Genomic DNA, 15,024 nt, shown 5'->3' on the forward strand with positions numbered 1-15,024 from the left:
TGCAGACAGGTGTGTATGGAACTGCAGACAGGTGTGTGTGTGGAACTGCAGACAGGTGTGTGTGTGGAACTGCAGACAGGTGTGTATGGAAATGCAGACAGGTGTGTGTGTGGAACTGCAGACAGGTGTGTATGGAAATGCAGACAGGTGTGTGTGTGGAACTGCAGACAGGTGTGTGTGGAAATGCAGACAGGTGTGTGTGGAAATGCAGACAGGTGTGTGTGGAAATGCAGACAGGTGTGTGTGGAAATGCAGACAGGTGTGTGTGTGGAACTGCAGACAGGTGTGTATGGAAATGCAGACAGGTGTGTGTGTGGAACTGCAGACAGGTGTGTATGGAAATGCAGACAGGTGTGTGTGTGGAACTGCAGACAGGTGTGTATGGAACTGCAGACAGGTGTGTGTGTGGAAATGCAGACAGGTGTGTGTGGAAATGCAGACAGGTGTGTATGGAAATGCAGACAGGTGTGTGTGTGGAACTGCAGACAGGTGTGTATGGAAATGCAGACAGGTGTGTGTATGGAACTGCAGACAGGTGTGTGTGTGGAAATGCAGACAGGTGTGTGTGGAAATGCAGACAGGTGTGTATGGAAATGCAGACAGGTGTGTGTGTGGAACTGCAGACAGGTGTGTATGGAAATGCAGACAGGTGTGTGTGTGGAACTGCAGACAGGTGTGTATGGAAATGCAGACAGGTGTGTGTGGAAATGCAGACAGGTGTGTGTGGAAATGCAGACAGGTGTGTGTGGAAATGCAGACAGGTGTGTGTGGAAATGCAGACAGGTAAGTACCTCAGGAATCTCATCTCCTCGTTTTTGGTGTCATTGTCAGTGAGGATCTTTGAAGTCGTTACGCTGACTTCCACCCCATCCACCATGAACTTGCGAGTCTTTTTCAGTGTCTTCTTCTGACGTTTGGTGTCCTGAGAAAAAACGGTTTCACAGATTAGCAGCTTTCATGATTTCTGCTGTGTGAGACTGCGGAGTCGGTGTGTTACCTGTATAGAAACAGTTCCAGGCTCTTTTGTTTTGGACAGAAAGCTTGAGATGGACAGGTTCAGGTCAACACTGCTGTTATCTGCAGCCGAAACAATTCCTGAATCGGAGTCTCTCTCTTTGTCATCTTTAGCTTTATCTGGCACCGTCTTCTCCTCCTCAACATTTGTTCCTTCTTTTTCAGTGGCCTTCTCTCCGTTTTTCTCTTTCAGGACAACTTTATCTTGCTCTGAAAGAGTCAAAGTCACTTTCAGATGTTTGTATCGGTCTTCCTCTTCATCCTCTGCTGGAGTGTTTAGTTCCTCTGAAACAGGTGTGTTTTCTTTCTGAAGAGGCTCCGAGACCTCTGGAACCTCTGCTGTGTCCACTTCCTTTTCATCCTCAACGTTCAAATCCAGCTGCTGTAGTTCCTTAGAAGGTGCCTCTGGTTCAGTCTCCGGTTGTGGTGAGGAAACTTCAGCCACTGTCTCTGGAATTTCGTCCTCTGCGGGTTTCCTCTCAGCCTCTTCGTCTTTAACTGGAGTGTTTGAAGCCACCTCTGTGTGCTCCTTTTCAGCAGGCTCTTCTGCAGACCTGGTCTCAACCACGTGGTTGGCCACGGGAGGCTCAGTTGGGGTGGACATCGGCAGGATTGGCTCAATCTTCTCAGGGACTGATGCCAAGATGGAGGGAGAGAGGGGGATTTTCTCATCCTCTGAGCTGGCAACGCTGACATCAGATGGAGCCCGTTTGTGGCCCTGAAACAAACAAGACACGAGAGGTTAGGATGTAATATGAATGTGACTAATATCTGTATACTTTTATATATTTGGTTTGCCAGAAACAGGACTACAGCATTTCTTCACTCCACACTACCTGAGAAATAGTTGACAATATAAGTGACAATGCTTGGAGGCAATGGAGAGCAGAGCTAGCAGAGTTAAAGTTTTCACACCATCAGACCTGTCGGAAATATTGACCATTTCTGCTCCAGGATGTTGAACAACCCCCCATCATGATGTCTTCTGTTTATTAAATGAGGCTCACTTCCAGGAAGTGGAGGAAGTTCAGAAATGTTTAGTTAATATGGAGCAGAAAAGTGAATGGTATCGCTATAACAAAGCGCTTTTATCAATGTTGGATATTTTTCATTTTGTTTAACTTTCTGAAAAAAAAAAAAAAAGCCCTGCATTTACTTGCCACCTCAAAAATATCCCAAAATCATAAACTGCATCACAAAAAAAAATCAAGAAATTCATGTGAAAGGCCAGAAAAAGCAGCCCCAGACCTCCACATTTTTACCAACTACCATACAAAATGCTTTACTGATCGGCTGTAGCAAATAACCACCCACCAGATGTGCCTCCGTGTCTTCCTCCTCTTCTTCCTCTTTGTGCTCCTCAATCTCTTCTGTGACCTCTGCCTTTGCCTCAGCGATCAGCTCCCTCAGTGGTTTGCTATCAGTCACAGTCGACACAAAGGAATGCTGCGCAACAAAAAGATAAAACACAATTTGTTCTGGTGAGCTCAATGCTTTTAATTTAATAAGCACTTCAAGATCATCAGAAGTGGAGACTGTACACCCCCCTGACAATAATCCTGTGTAGTCTGAGATATAAGGTGCTCACAGGGAATCATTTTCAATGACATTAGGGAGGAGACCCCGGGGAAGACCCAGGACACGCTGGAGGGATTATATCTCTCGGCTGGCCTGGGAACGCCTCGGGATCCCCCCCGCAGAGTTGGCAAATGTGGCTGGGGAGAGGGAAGTCTGGGCTTCCCTGCTTAGGCTGCTGCCCCCGCGACCCGACCCCGGATAAGCGGCAGAAGATGGATGGATGGATGGATGGATTAGTGAATGAATATTTTAAGACAAACATTCCAGACAAAACAAGTCAAAACTACAAATTCTACATCTCCAATCTCACCTTCTTTGGTTTGGAAATCTGCTGCACATATTCTACCGCTGGCCTGATGATGTGAAGCTTCTTTGATATCATAACCCTCATCGGCGGCATGCCGCTGTTTTGTATTTTCAAGCCCATTGAGCCTTTCCTCTGTGCAAAGCAGTCCGTCTGGAGGACAGCGTGGTGCAGTATTCCTGTGTGTGTGAGAGAACGTGTCCTCGCTACCTCCCTGTACAGTAAGTAAGAGGCTCTGACTCGGCCGAGCCAGTTAAACCCGATGGAAAAAGAAAAGCCTGCTAAGCTGACGTCAGCTCAAGCGCAGAAGGATGAATGTCCTTCCAGGACAGATGGTTCAGTACCTGAGGCAGAGCAGGTAAACAGATGTCGCCTGGGACTGCTTACGCTCTGCCGGCAGGTGGTGTGCGGGTATGGGTGGGGCAAGTGAGGGTCATATGACTGAAGTGAGGAGGTAATGGAAGTGATAGATTTTAAGTGTTGAGAGGTTTTGTTGGGACAAATGTGTGGAATTAAAGACACCTGCAGAAGCTGTGTTGCGCTCCATCTGTTGTCCACATTCTTATCGAGGCACCGCTTCAGGAAATCGCTAAAATCTGGAGACCTGAAAGGCAGAAGTCCCACATGAGGTTGTAAAAACAGCCTGAGATAAAAGAAAACATCAAACGCCTGCTGCTGAATCATGAAAACTAACTCAGGTACGACTCAGACCAGCAGCTCTGAGGCCGCGCCCTCGCTGCGTCCACGGCGTGACTCACCAACGTGATGGTTGCATCAGGGTAGGAGGATCGGCCTTGGCTATTTTCAGCAAGACTCTCATGGGGTTCATCTCGTGATTGGGCGGCTCAATCTGTGCCATCTCAATTAAGGTGACCCCGAGAGACCAGATGTCAGCCTTGTAGTCGTATGGACGGTCTTTGGAGGTCTCACACATCACCACCTCCGGAGCCATCCTGGAAGAAGGTTTAAAGGAGATGTAAATGGAGAAAGCTTCATTGAAAAGTGTACCTCTTATATTCTTACTATTCCACTCACCAATAAGGAGTTCCGATGAAAGAGTCTCTCCGCTGCAGCGTTTTGGTATTTCTGGCAGACACACCGAAGTCAGCTGGAAGGCAAGTGATTAAGAAAAAACTGAAATTAGTCAGAGCTTTTATAGTTTGTTTCCAAAACTGAACTATTAGGATGCTAAATCATTTCATTTTTGTCACGATGAAGGCATCATGACAAAAATACATAATAACTCGGCCTGACATTGTGATAAGACTCTGCTTTCACCTCCATGATGGCATCATTCTGTGGCATCATGTGCGAGTAATAGTCCAGTGTCCCAGCAGGAAGATGAACAGACACTTCTCTGTGTGTTATGTCACCACACAAAATGCTTTCTGTGTATTATTTCACAGTGACTCATACCATCTAAGTACACTGGATTACAGTATCTCCTGTGGATGCGTTGGGTTACATCCTAAGCTGCGAGCTCAATCAACTGTTGTGCGTAAAAAATTACAAAAAAAATTATGTTACAAAGTCCATAAACACCTGGCACCAGTAAGTCAATATAATTTCTTTTAAGGCTTTTTAACATCGTGAAAAGAATTCCCTGTACAGGGGACTGCAGTGTACAGTAGATCATAGGAGCAATCCTAACATGTCGCACAGCAAAATGAAAAGGAAAGACTTGGCTAAAAGTTTCTATAAAGCACTGACACCCAAATGAATCACAGTGCAAACCCCAGGCATCCTGAAAACAGTCCACTGAGCTTCTCCTGACTTCTCCACCTCAAGCAAACCACATGAACAAGATGTCATATAAAACTGTCTGATGACAAAGATGCCTGTCTCATCACTGTGAGACAAAACTTCTGTGAGCAGGCAGTCAAAACCATAAATCATGGGAAAGATGTGCTTGATTTATTTTATGTATGACAGAAAAAACAGGTTCAATCAACAAGAAGTTATCTAGTTCATTTACTTGTCACCTTGCCAGCAAAATGCCATTTAACCCTTAAAGCCTGACTGGTCCTTACAAAGGGTTAAAAATATGGCATATTATCACCTACTTAATAAAAAATACAGTGGTGGATTGAATCATTGTTAGCATTTCTCCTATGTGTTACTGCAGTTTACTCAGCCATAGTAACCAACTCTGGGAAAACACCTTAGATGTTTCTTGACAACAACAACATAAAATCGAACCTTGTTATTGTGGAGTAATTCTTTGTCCACTTTGGATAAGGTGAATTTCCTGAAAATATATCCAGGATCTCGTTGGACCCCGAGTTCTGATTTTATCTGAGACCCGACGCTTGAAAACACATAAAAACATGAAGACCTCTCAGACCACTGAGAGGTGAAGTTATAAATTTAGATTGTCATGTGTTGGCTTTTTTTCCAACAGAAAAATACACTCTGCAACAATAAAGCATGTTTTGAAGAGCTCAATGTGTTTGAGGTTTAAACATGCGTTCATATGTTCTCCAGATCTAAATCCAATCAGGCATCTGTGGGATGTGCTGGACCAACAAATCCAGCCACAGAAGCCTCACAACCTGCTCCTGATGGCTTGATGCCAGATATTATCTCTTATTGTGAAGAGGTCCATCACAAGGTTGTTTTAGGGACAAAGGGCAAACTCATTTGAAATCATGTAGGCAGCCATAATATCATGGCTTATCAGAGTTTTAGTACCTATTGTTACTGGCAGCTTAATTGTAAAAACTGCAAAATCCAGCAAGTGCGAGAGGAAAAAAAATCTACTGTTGAACAAAATGTGCCATGTTAAAAATAAACTAAATTGATGCATAAACAAGCATTTCATTTTCTGGATGACTTTCCATAGAAGCACGTCTCTGGTCCAACTATTCTTTCTTCTAACTATTTCACACACACACGCAGTGTATTGTCATGAGAGGGGTCATGTGAACATGTAACAGTCTTGTATTAATGCAGCTGAAAAACAAGCAGTTTTTCTGGTTTGCAGAACATGATGTGACAACATTGTATCTTTTAGAGATTGAATTATATAAACAAATGCTTCATATGGTGAGCTGAAACCATCTCTGTGTTCATTTTGCATATGTAAATAAGTTGCAGCACTGTACAGTTCTTTCCTGCACTAGTTCTGGCCGTTAAACCAGGAAGGGAAAAAAAAAAGGTCAGTCAACACACTCTCTCTAGTTACTGTTGCGAATTTTCAAACTTGCTTATACATGGCCCATCCAAAAAAAACAAACAAACAAATAAACAAAACTCACCACCTGGGTTTAATTAAGCAAACTGGTAACAGCTTGCCATTGAATAATTGCTTCCCGGATGGCATAGTGGTGTTAATAGGTTTTCAGTGTATTGAGTCTCAGATGTGGTGATTTGGGTTGGTTTCTCAAAAATTCACTGTATGTGCAATAAAAAGGTTTTTTTGGGTTTTTCTTTTGGTTGTTTCTTAAATTGTATTTATAGACTCCTTTGAGTTTAACACTACAAGAGAGTACCTCAACCAGGTACTCTCTGTAGGCAGATCAGCCAGGGAGGAGTGCAGAGGAAGTGGCAGCAGAAAATACAGCTGTGATAGTCTGCGGACCAGTAATAGCTTTTATCTTTTTCTTTCGTGGCATTTTTGCCTTCTTCATTCCCTGCTTGCTTGAGAAAAGACAGATATTGTCAGAAGCGGGATGCATGTGTAATAAAAGTTAAGTTTTCCTACTATAAAGTTTGTATCTTTAATTGTCGAAACAAATCCAAGGTAACTGCCTAGTTGTTTTGGTAGCAACTAAACTAGCATGTTACGATACTGTGTGTACAAGGATCACGTCTGTAGATCTTTTCGATGGCGCTTGTCTGGTCTCCTGATAAAGTTTTTTTTTTTTTGCAAGTTACTGTGATTTAAAACCCAAGTTGTTTCCAATGTGTTGTTTTCATGGCATAAATGCGGTGAAAGCCTGGGATGCATTGCTAGGCGGTTTATTGCGTCCTTTTAGATTTAAATGCTTCAGGGACACATGGTTATTTAACCCTAAATGATGCACTGAACAGGTTTTTATTCCTTAAACAAACATGTGGGAAGACACTTTCTGTAGTTGTGGAAAATATATCAATTTATTTTAGAAAGACAAAATTATTAGAGTCAAACAAAAAAACTGCTAAAACTGAGTTAAGAACTGTCCAACACATTATAAAAACAGCTGGAAAGATATTCAGGGAACATTATCTTCCAGGGATAAATGTGGTTGGAAAAAAATATTAAATTATTGAGGCTGGTGATCATGTACATGATGGTAAAATCAAATGGTTAAAAAAAAAATCACCACTAGAACTCAGGGATATGTTTACTGTTCTTTCCCACATGAAACACAAATGAACTCGAGTGATTGGACCTAAACAGATGTTGAGCTTTAAGAAAAACACTTTTCAGTGAGAATAATGTGAAAAGAAAAGCTCCAGTTTGCTAGGGAGCATAAAGATTGGACTGTGGAGCCATGGAAGAAGGTCATGTCACCTGATACGTCCAGATTTACCCTGTTCCAGAGTGATGGGAGCGGATGAAGTGATGGGACCATGATGCCTAATGAATGCCAAAAGAATGAGGTCAACTGACTGCCTGAATATATTGAATAACCAGGTTATTCCACCAATGGATTTTTGTCTTTCTTGATGGCACGGCCATATTCCAAGATGACAATGTTAGCATTCATTGGGCTCAAATTGTGAAAGGGAGCACAAGACATCATTTTCATTCATGGATTTGCCACCACAGAGTCCAGACCTGAACTTCATTGAGAAACTTTTGGATGTGCTGGAAAAGATTTTGTGCTTGGAGAAAAATTCACTGTGAACTCAGGATGGAAATACATGTATACATATACACATACATGTACACAATTACATATTGCAGAAGCTTATTGAAACTATGCGAATAGGCACCGTAATAAAAACTAAAGGTAGTCCATGATACATTAGTGTGTGACTTTGTTTTTGGCCAGACAGTGTGGTTTCCTACTTTAAAATAAAAAACATATAAGTAAAAAATAAATTAAATATGCTCATATTCAGTGAAAATTAAATCCACCTTGACTCAAATGAAAGACTTTGGCAAACATTTTGCAACAGTACTGATCGGATCCACTATGGGCTGAAGTGATGCTCAATTAACAGTTGGAAACATGTTTGCAATTACCCAGCTTGACGTCACCATCCAAAGTGAGGAGGATGTTTCCTGCCTTCAGGTCTCTGTGAATAATTTTGTTTTCATGGAGGTAGGTGAGAGCCTGCAAAGTCTGCCTGCACACCACCCTGATCTGAGGCTCCGTCAGGGGTCTCTCCAGCTCTGAAAAGGAGGGGCGAGAGTCACAAAAACATATGCTTAGAATTAACTTTTGTTTTCTCTGGTTTGAGCTTGAATCTGAGCTGTTTCATTGCCGATGTTACAACATATGTGTAAAGTACAAATGCTGACTCACCGAGCATGACAGCATCCACTGCTCCTCCTGCACAGAACTCAATGAGAATCTGAGGAAACAGGGAGGAGGGTCAACTTGTGTTTCTCCTGTGCATTTCGTCATATAAAACAGTGTATCATAAAAGCTGTTATTATGAAATGCTGATGACACAGATTGTCACTAATGCATTTGGAGTACAGATCACAGAGATGAGAGCCGACAATTCATGAAGCCGTACCATTCAGGCAGCATCTCATGTCCTAAACTCTATTGAGGGCCTAGAAGGTTCCCAGGTTCAGAGAGAAACACTATCCTGCTTACATCTAGACTAAAAAAACTCAAATGAGCCAATGATTGACTACTCACTAAAACCTCTACCTACCTTTCATGAATGAAACACTTTGCACTCTTAAAGGCATTTAGAAGCTTTTTATATAAGAGGATTGGCCCAGTTGGGGCCACATTGTGAAAAAAAAGTCTCTTACAGCTGATAGGTGGCTTGCTAGCTATACCACCAGACCTTAGGCCTTATTCTGCAAATAGGATTAGAGTATCTATGGATAAAGCACCTCAGGCAGAGGTGAGAATTATGCGCAGCAGGTAAGTCAAAGCATCTGGAGTCTCTTTAGTGGGCTTTAAAAACAAAACAAAACAGTTCTTGGCAGAGATTTGGGTAACATTGGTCTCAGTGTCACCCCACCCCCCCAAAAAAAGGAAGTAAAACTATACTTCTGCAATACTTTTGGAGCTATTAAGAAATGAACTGTGGTTGATGCGTTAGTTTTCATGCTTCTGATGGGGTCAACCTGTATTTCAAATTTCAAGATCTTGAGAGTACTCAAATAAAACAAAGAAAAGACTGAAACATCAAGCTTCAGTAGCATTCCTCCACTCAGCTGAGCTTTTCAAGACCGCTCCACTTCCAACAAAGCCCCTACAGGACATACAATGCTTCCAAGTCTTGGAGCAGTCTCGGCTATTCAACATGCACACGGTTCTAGTGTTTCTCTGTAGGCGTGCTGTTGTTTTAGTGGCTCTGCTGTCGTACAATGGCCCCCACAGTGGATTTTCAGAGCTGCAATGGGCAAAAAGGAACCACAGGCTGGGGCTGTGGCTTCCTCTCCCACTTGTTTATTTGACACACACACACACACACACAAACGCATAGAGAACTACGTATTCACATACTTTCTAACTCATTCATGTGGCACAAAGAGGGAGGATGTGGCTAAACATGAGTTCACCACCAAATTTAAGGCTAGCAGAAGCAGAGTAGCAACAATGGAGCTTGAAACTGTAATTAAATTAAAATTTTAAAAAAAAGCAAAAGGAAGATTAATAATTCAGTCTGCAGCCATGAAGTCAAGATTTTACAGAATGCTTTCATCTGCTCTCATCTGGAGCAGGAAATACTTTGGACTCTCTCTCTCCTCTTTGCATGAACAGGTGCAACAGAGGCCTCGAAAAAAATCTACCTCCATCAGGCTGGGGTCATTGTTTGGAGAACAATGGGGAGGAAAAGGGCAGAGTGCTCAACACAGCACGTTGAAATGAAATACTCAGGTGATCGGGAGAGTTAATAACGGCCTGACTGTGTTTTTACATGCCAGCAAGTTGAATGACAACAGAAAATGCATGATGATTTGCCTGCTGACAACAACATCCCGTTTTCATTTCTGCCTTTTGTCATCAACGCCGAGTCAAAAGAAAAGCCCTGAATTACTGACCTGTGATCTACCTCCGTTACCCAAGTTCCCTTTATTTAGCTATTTATTTATTCATGAACACTTCCTCTGTATTCGCTATAACTTAGTAATGGGACAAAAGCTCAGCATTTAATGACTAATACTTCACATTCATGCATCAGATGCTCAAATGATGGTGAAACGACCACTTAAACTTAAAGCCTATGATGAAAGAAACAAAGGCATTTAAGAAATGCTTCATATCAGAAGTAGATGGATTATGAACTGGTATGATGATTAACAGCTCTTAAAGTTCCTTGTTTCTTCTGTTCATGTGAACTTTGGCCACACACTATGATAATACTTCTGTATGTTAAATATGTGGAAGGTTTCCATTAATGTAGACTTTAAATCAACCTGCATTTTTAAAGAAAAAACAGAGAATGTCAGCCTCAACACCTCGTCCACACACTCACCCACAGTTTGCTCTCATAATAAAAAGCGTCGAGCAGTTTCACAATGTTCTGGTGATCACAGGAAGCCAGGATGTCGATCTCCACCATGTAGTCCTCCAACTCTTCCTCTGTCTTTGTATCAATGACTTTGGCAGCAGCTAGAACGCCCGTCTGCTTGTTCTGAGCCTGCAGATGAAAATATTGTTAGTTGATTTGCAACCCTTTTGCTAGCTCAACCAATGCAAAGCTTTCTTTTTGTAATGCTTCATGCTCACATCTGAGACTGTAGTTGGTCTCAGCTTAAAAAAAACAACAACAAAAAAACAAGAACAAAACTATCAGGACCATGAAATAGATATAAAAAGCACTCTGCTCTACTTCAGGTCTGAAAATGTGAGCAGAGATTGTGACGCGTCTTGTTCAAGTGGACATTTCTCCTGATTGTTTTGGCTTTCCTGCAGACAGGATGTGCTCATAGAGGTTGCTGCTGCAATATGGGATGCAGTCACTTCCTGGTGGCATTTCCAAGTGTCACAGTCAGCTATGAAAGATAGTTAGAAACTCATAAAGCTCTGCAATCTAGTGTGGTTACAACCCAGTGGTTCATTAAAAATGGGACAGCCCGACACCCAGTTTTGTATAGATAACCCTGATTAAATATTTGCGTATCTTATTTAGCTTGAATGGAGCTTTTTTTTTTATCAGTGAAATGTGACACTTTTCTCACATTTTTACCAAATTATACATCACATTTTCTATCAAAGACAATAACAAGCAGAGTCAGCAGTAAAAGAAAATATTATTTAAGGTTGGTTTTGGTGCTTTTGTTTGGTACTGCAAGCAGCACTTGGCTGTTGTGCTAAAAACGAGTGGAAAAAACTGCCAGTGGAGATGAAACTTTCACCAAGTGTTGACCCTTTCCAACCTCAACTCCAAAGGAGTCAGGACATGGTTTAAAATTAAATAAAAACAGAACATAATTTGCAAATGCTTAATAATTTATATTCAACCAAACACAGTATAAAGACAAGCTGTTTCATGTTCAACCTGATAAACTTCATTGTTTCGTTGCAGATATTCACTCACTTTGAATTTGATGTTGCAACACGTTCTAAAAAAGCTTGGCCTAGAAAAGGCTGAAAAAGTTGATGAACACCTAAAAAACAGCTTGGAGTGTTTCACAGGTTCATTAGTAACAGGTGAGGGTTATGATCTGGTATAAAAAGGAGGATCCCTGAAAAGCTCAGTCATTTAAAAAGGGAGGATGAGGCGAGAACCAATGCCTGAGCAAAAAAACACAAAGGAATAAAGTTAATGAGTTTGTACATTTAATATCTTGTCTGTTTTATTTACGTTTTACACAACGTCCAACTTCACTGGAACTGGGGTTGTTCATCCAGGTTAAAACATTTGTTTCTGAACCATCTAATTTGACTGCTTTGTAATCATTTTAATTTTAGATATTTTATGGGATTTTAACACCCCTTAAGTTATGTTGTAATATGAATTAGTTCTTTATTTTCTTTTATGTACTTTTAATGCATCCTCTGCAACCCATAATGTTTTATGTAAAGCACTTTGTATTATCTTGTACATAAAACATGCTATAGAAATAAACTTGCCTTGCCCTACTTTATCAAAATAATGATTAACTGGTTTATTTCACAAAGGTTTTATTGGTGAAATGAATATCAACTGGGAATTTGAGACTCAAAGAGAAAGATCAGGCTTAAATTCAAATGACACCCAAGATTTCCTGGAAGTGTAAGTTCAAGTAAGTAAAAGTGTCAGCAAATGGCCAAAAGTGAAATAAAAAGAAAAACCTATAGCAAACCCTTAACAGAATATGAAGAATTCATGGTGTTGAAATAACACCAGCCCATTTATGAAATAACAATAACCATCAGTCATGTAAATGAGGTTTCTGGCTCCAGTTGTAAATTAGGGTCAAACGAAACCATGTTAACATTAAAATGACATAACTGGACTTGCTTTGACACATTACTGACTTTCTGAAAGACAGCTAAGACATAGTTTGGATACCAACATCAACCACCAGCACTAAACCTTACAAAAACATCTTGAAAATCTTTACAAATGGGAAAAACAGTTAATTTAAAGTTTATACCAGATGATGAGAGAAAAACAATAGAACCCATGATTTAAACACTTGGACTACCTTTAATCCAAGTAACTAGGATAGATATTTTCTTCCGACTTATAAGTTTCTAAAGTGTTGTGGGGAAAATTTGTTTAAGTCCTTCCAACATTCATTCAAGTTTGCAGTATTTGTGTCTACACGGCTCTCTGAAGGTTCCACCACCGTATCTTGGTCAGATCTGGACGTTGACTTAACCATGTCAACACCTTGATTCTTCTTTTTCAACCATTCTGTGGTAGATCTGCTGCTTTGTTTGAGATTATTGTCCCGTTACATTAAACAATTTTAGCCAAGTTTTAACTGCTGGACTCACATTTGACCCTAAAATAGTTTTCTATACAAAAGATTCACGGTCCACTCAATAAACTGCAAGGTGTTCAGATCCTGTGGCTGTAACATCAGCACAGATCATCAACCCTCCACTACTGTGCTTGACAGGTGGTCTGAGGTGTTTTTACAGAAATGCTGCGTTTGGTTTTTCCTTAAAAATGCTCCTGTGCACTTTAAACAAACTTTTTTTGATATTCACTCAGATGCAGCTTTGAAAACTAAGCCCTGCTGTCATGTTCAAACAATCCATACTTGTTCCCTCTTTTTTCTAACCCTAAATACTGTGATTAACTTTAACCTTTATCATGCTACTTGTGGCCTGTCTGAGATGTAGCTCTTGCATTGCTTTTCTCAGAAATGTCCGAGAATATCCCCTCCTGGGAAGACTGGCATCCATCTAGACCAGGGGTGTCAAACTCCAGTCCTCGAGGGCCGGTATCCTGCAGGTTTTTGTTGTTTCTCTTCACCAACACAGCTGATTCAAATCAAATGGATCCAGCAGCTTCTTGTCAACTTATTGGTGAATTTTGATCTGGTGTGTTGAAGCTTGGAGACAACAAAAACCTGCAGGATACGGGCCCTCGAGGACTGGAGTTTGACACCTGTGATCTAGACTGTTTTCTACATGTGAATTTTTTTCTTCTTCTGCAGAATGAGGCCCCAGAATGAAATGAATTTAGATGATCATAACCCTTTTCAGATTGATGAACAGCAAATATTGCTTCTCTAAGATGTCTTTGCTGATGTCTTTCCTCCTTGAAATTGTGTTTCAGTTTCTTAAACACTATTTGCACATTTTGCTTTGGCTTTTGTTTTACAAATAATGACAAAGTATTCTTGTCAAGTGTTGCCCATCTCAGGTTTTAACAGTCTAGTTTGGATATGTAAAACATTTAAAGTAAGTGTGTTTTTATCCAAAATATTGCATATTTGAAAGCACCACTGAAGCAAGTTTATTTTAAAGGTAAAGGTGAGTCTTAACAAATGTTGTGTGGGGTTAACAAACAATTCAAAAGATTGGGGAGGACAAAAGACAAATATTTGAGGACAAAAGAGACTCAAATATTTGGATCACTGTTTTTGTTTTTTGTTTTTAAAAAAAAAGGTGTTTAACAAAGGAAACCTAACAAAGGGGCTTGGGTTTGAGGATAATGCCTACCTTGAATACTTTTCCAAAAGCTCCATCTCCAAGTTCACCTATTATTTCCCATATTTCCTCTGGATTTTCATCTCTGCGGACGTGTTCGTACTGTTTCTTCTTCTTCTCCAATCCCAATTTAAATATTTTACGGAAATTAAAAAACGACATAGTGTCTCTTGGGTCATTCAATTATAAAGGGTTCAAAGGAATTCAGCTTAAAGGGGCCGGTGTTTTAGCGTAAGTCTGTGGCGTAACACAGCTGCTGTGTGGTTAGTTATAAATATAAACTCAGCTTTCATAACAGTTCGGATCAAGACTTAGCTTAGCCTTTGACACTGGTCTGACCAGTCCACCGAGTCGCCCTTTCGCAAACCATGGCCACCGTTAAACCCTAAAATAACAACGAAGGGTTAACCAGAACATGTCGCAGCATTGCAAAGCGTTTAAGACGAACTTTAGACTTTTTAAAGAAGTAATGGTTACTGCTGCGGACAGCTCTCCGTTGTTCCCACTCTTAACGACCCAGTGGCCCGACAACCCGGAGGGGCTCTTTCTCCAACAAAAAGACTAAAAAAAAAAAAAAGACCAGAAACCGTCGTTCCGAATAATGTTGTCGGTTCCGTCAAAGCAACTCATTGATTTCCTGGAGGGTGGCAGCGTGTGGAGTTTGTCCATGAAATAACATTGGCTGAAACGGTAAATACTGTCATGTTTCCATAGTCCAAGACGGGTTTAGGAGTCTAGCGGATTTGGCGTCTATGCGCGTTCACGAGGGCTGCGCGCGCTCCATGCCATTCTTTTCTCTTCGAGCTCCGTCCTCGTGGTGTCAGTTGGCGGGGTAACAGTCTTCCACTGCCCCCGTCTGTGCTGGAGAGCAAATATTAATGTTTGAACCAAACACTGTAGAGTATTACATACAGT

The 15,024-nt window shown here is 41.1% G+C and overlaps 1 protein-coding gene across 2 annotated transcripts in view; it reads right to left on the reverse strand.

Annotated features, from left to right (window-relative positions):
- Positions 1-14,981, reverse strand: part of LOC306754370 (STE20-like serine/threonine-protein kinase) — a 28,671-nt gene extending 13,690 nt beyond the window's left edge. For both annotated transcript variants that reach the window (XM_079238368.1, XM_079238369.1), the window contains exons 1-10: positions 14,122-14,981; positions 10,493-10,657; positions 8,353-8,401; positions 8,070-8,219; positions 3,932-4,004; positions 3,655-3,849; positions 3,419-3,500; positions 2,329-2,460; positions 998-1,732; positions 792-922 (exon numbers count right to left, since the gene is read on the reverse strand). In XM_079238368.1, coding sequence (XP_079094494.1) covers positions 792-922; positions 998-1,732; positions 2,329-2,460; positions 3,419-3,500; positions 3,655-3,849; positions 3,932-4,004; positions 8,070-8,219; positions 8,353-8,401; positions 10,493-10,657; positions 14,122-14,271 — 1,862 coding nt within the window. In that variant the 5' untranslated portion in view covers positions 14,272-14,981. The remainder of the gene's footprint in view (positions 1-791; positions 923-997; positions 1,733-2,328; positions 2,461-3,418; positions 3,501-3,654; positions 3,850-3,931; positions 4,005-8,069; positions 8,220-8,352; positions 8,402-10,492; positions 10,658-14,121) is intronic.
- Positions 14,982-15,024: the final 43 nt, after the last annotated feature.

The sequence above is a fragment of the Telmatherina bonti genome, assembly GCF_933228915.1.
Source record: "Telmatherina bonti genome assembly, chromosome: 3".
In the NCBI taxonomy this organism is placed as follows: Eukaryota; Metazoa; Chordata; class Actinopteri; order Atheriniformes; family Telmatherinidae; genus Telmatherina; species Telmatherina bonti.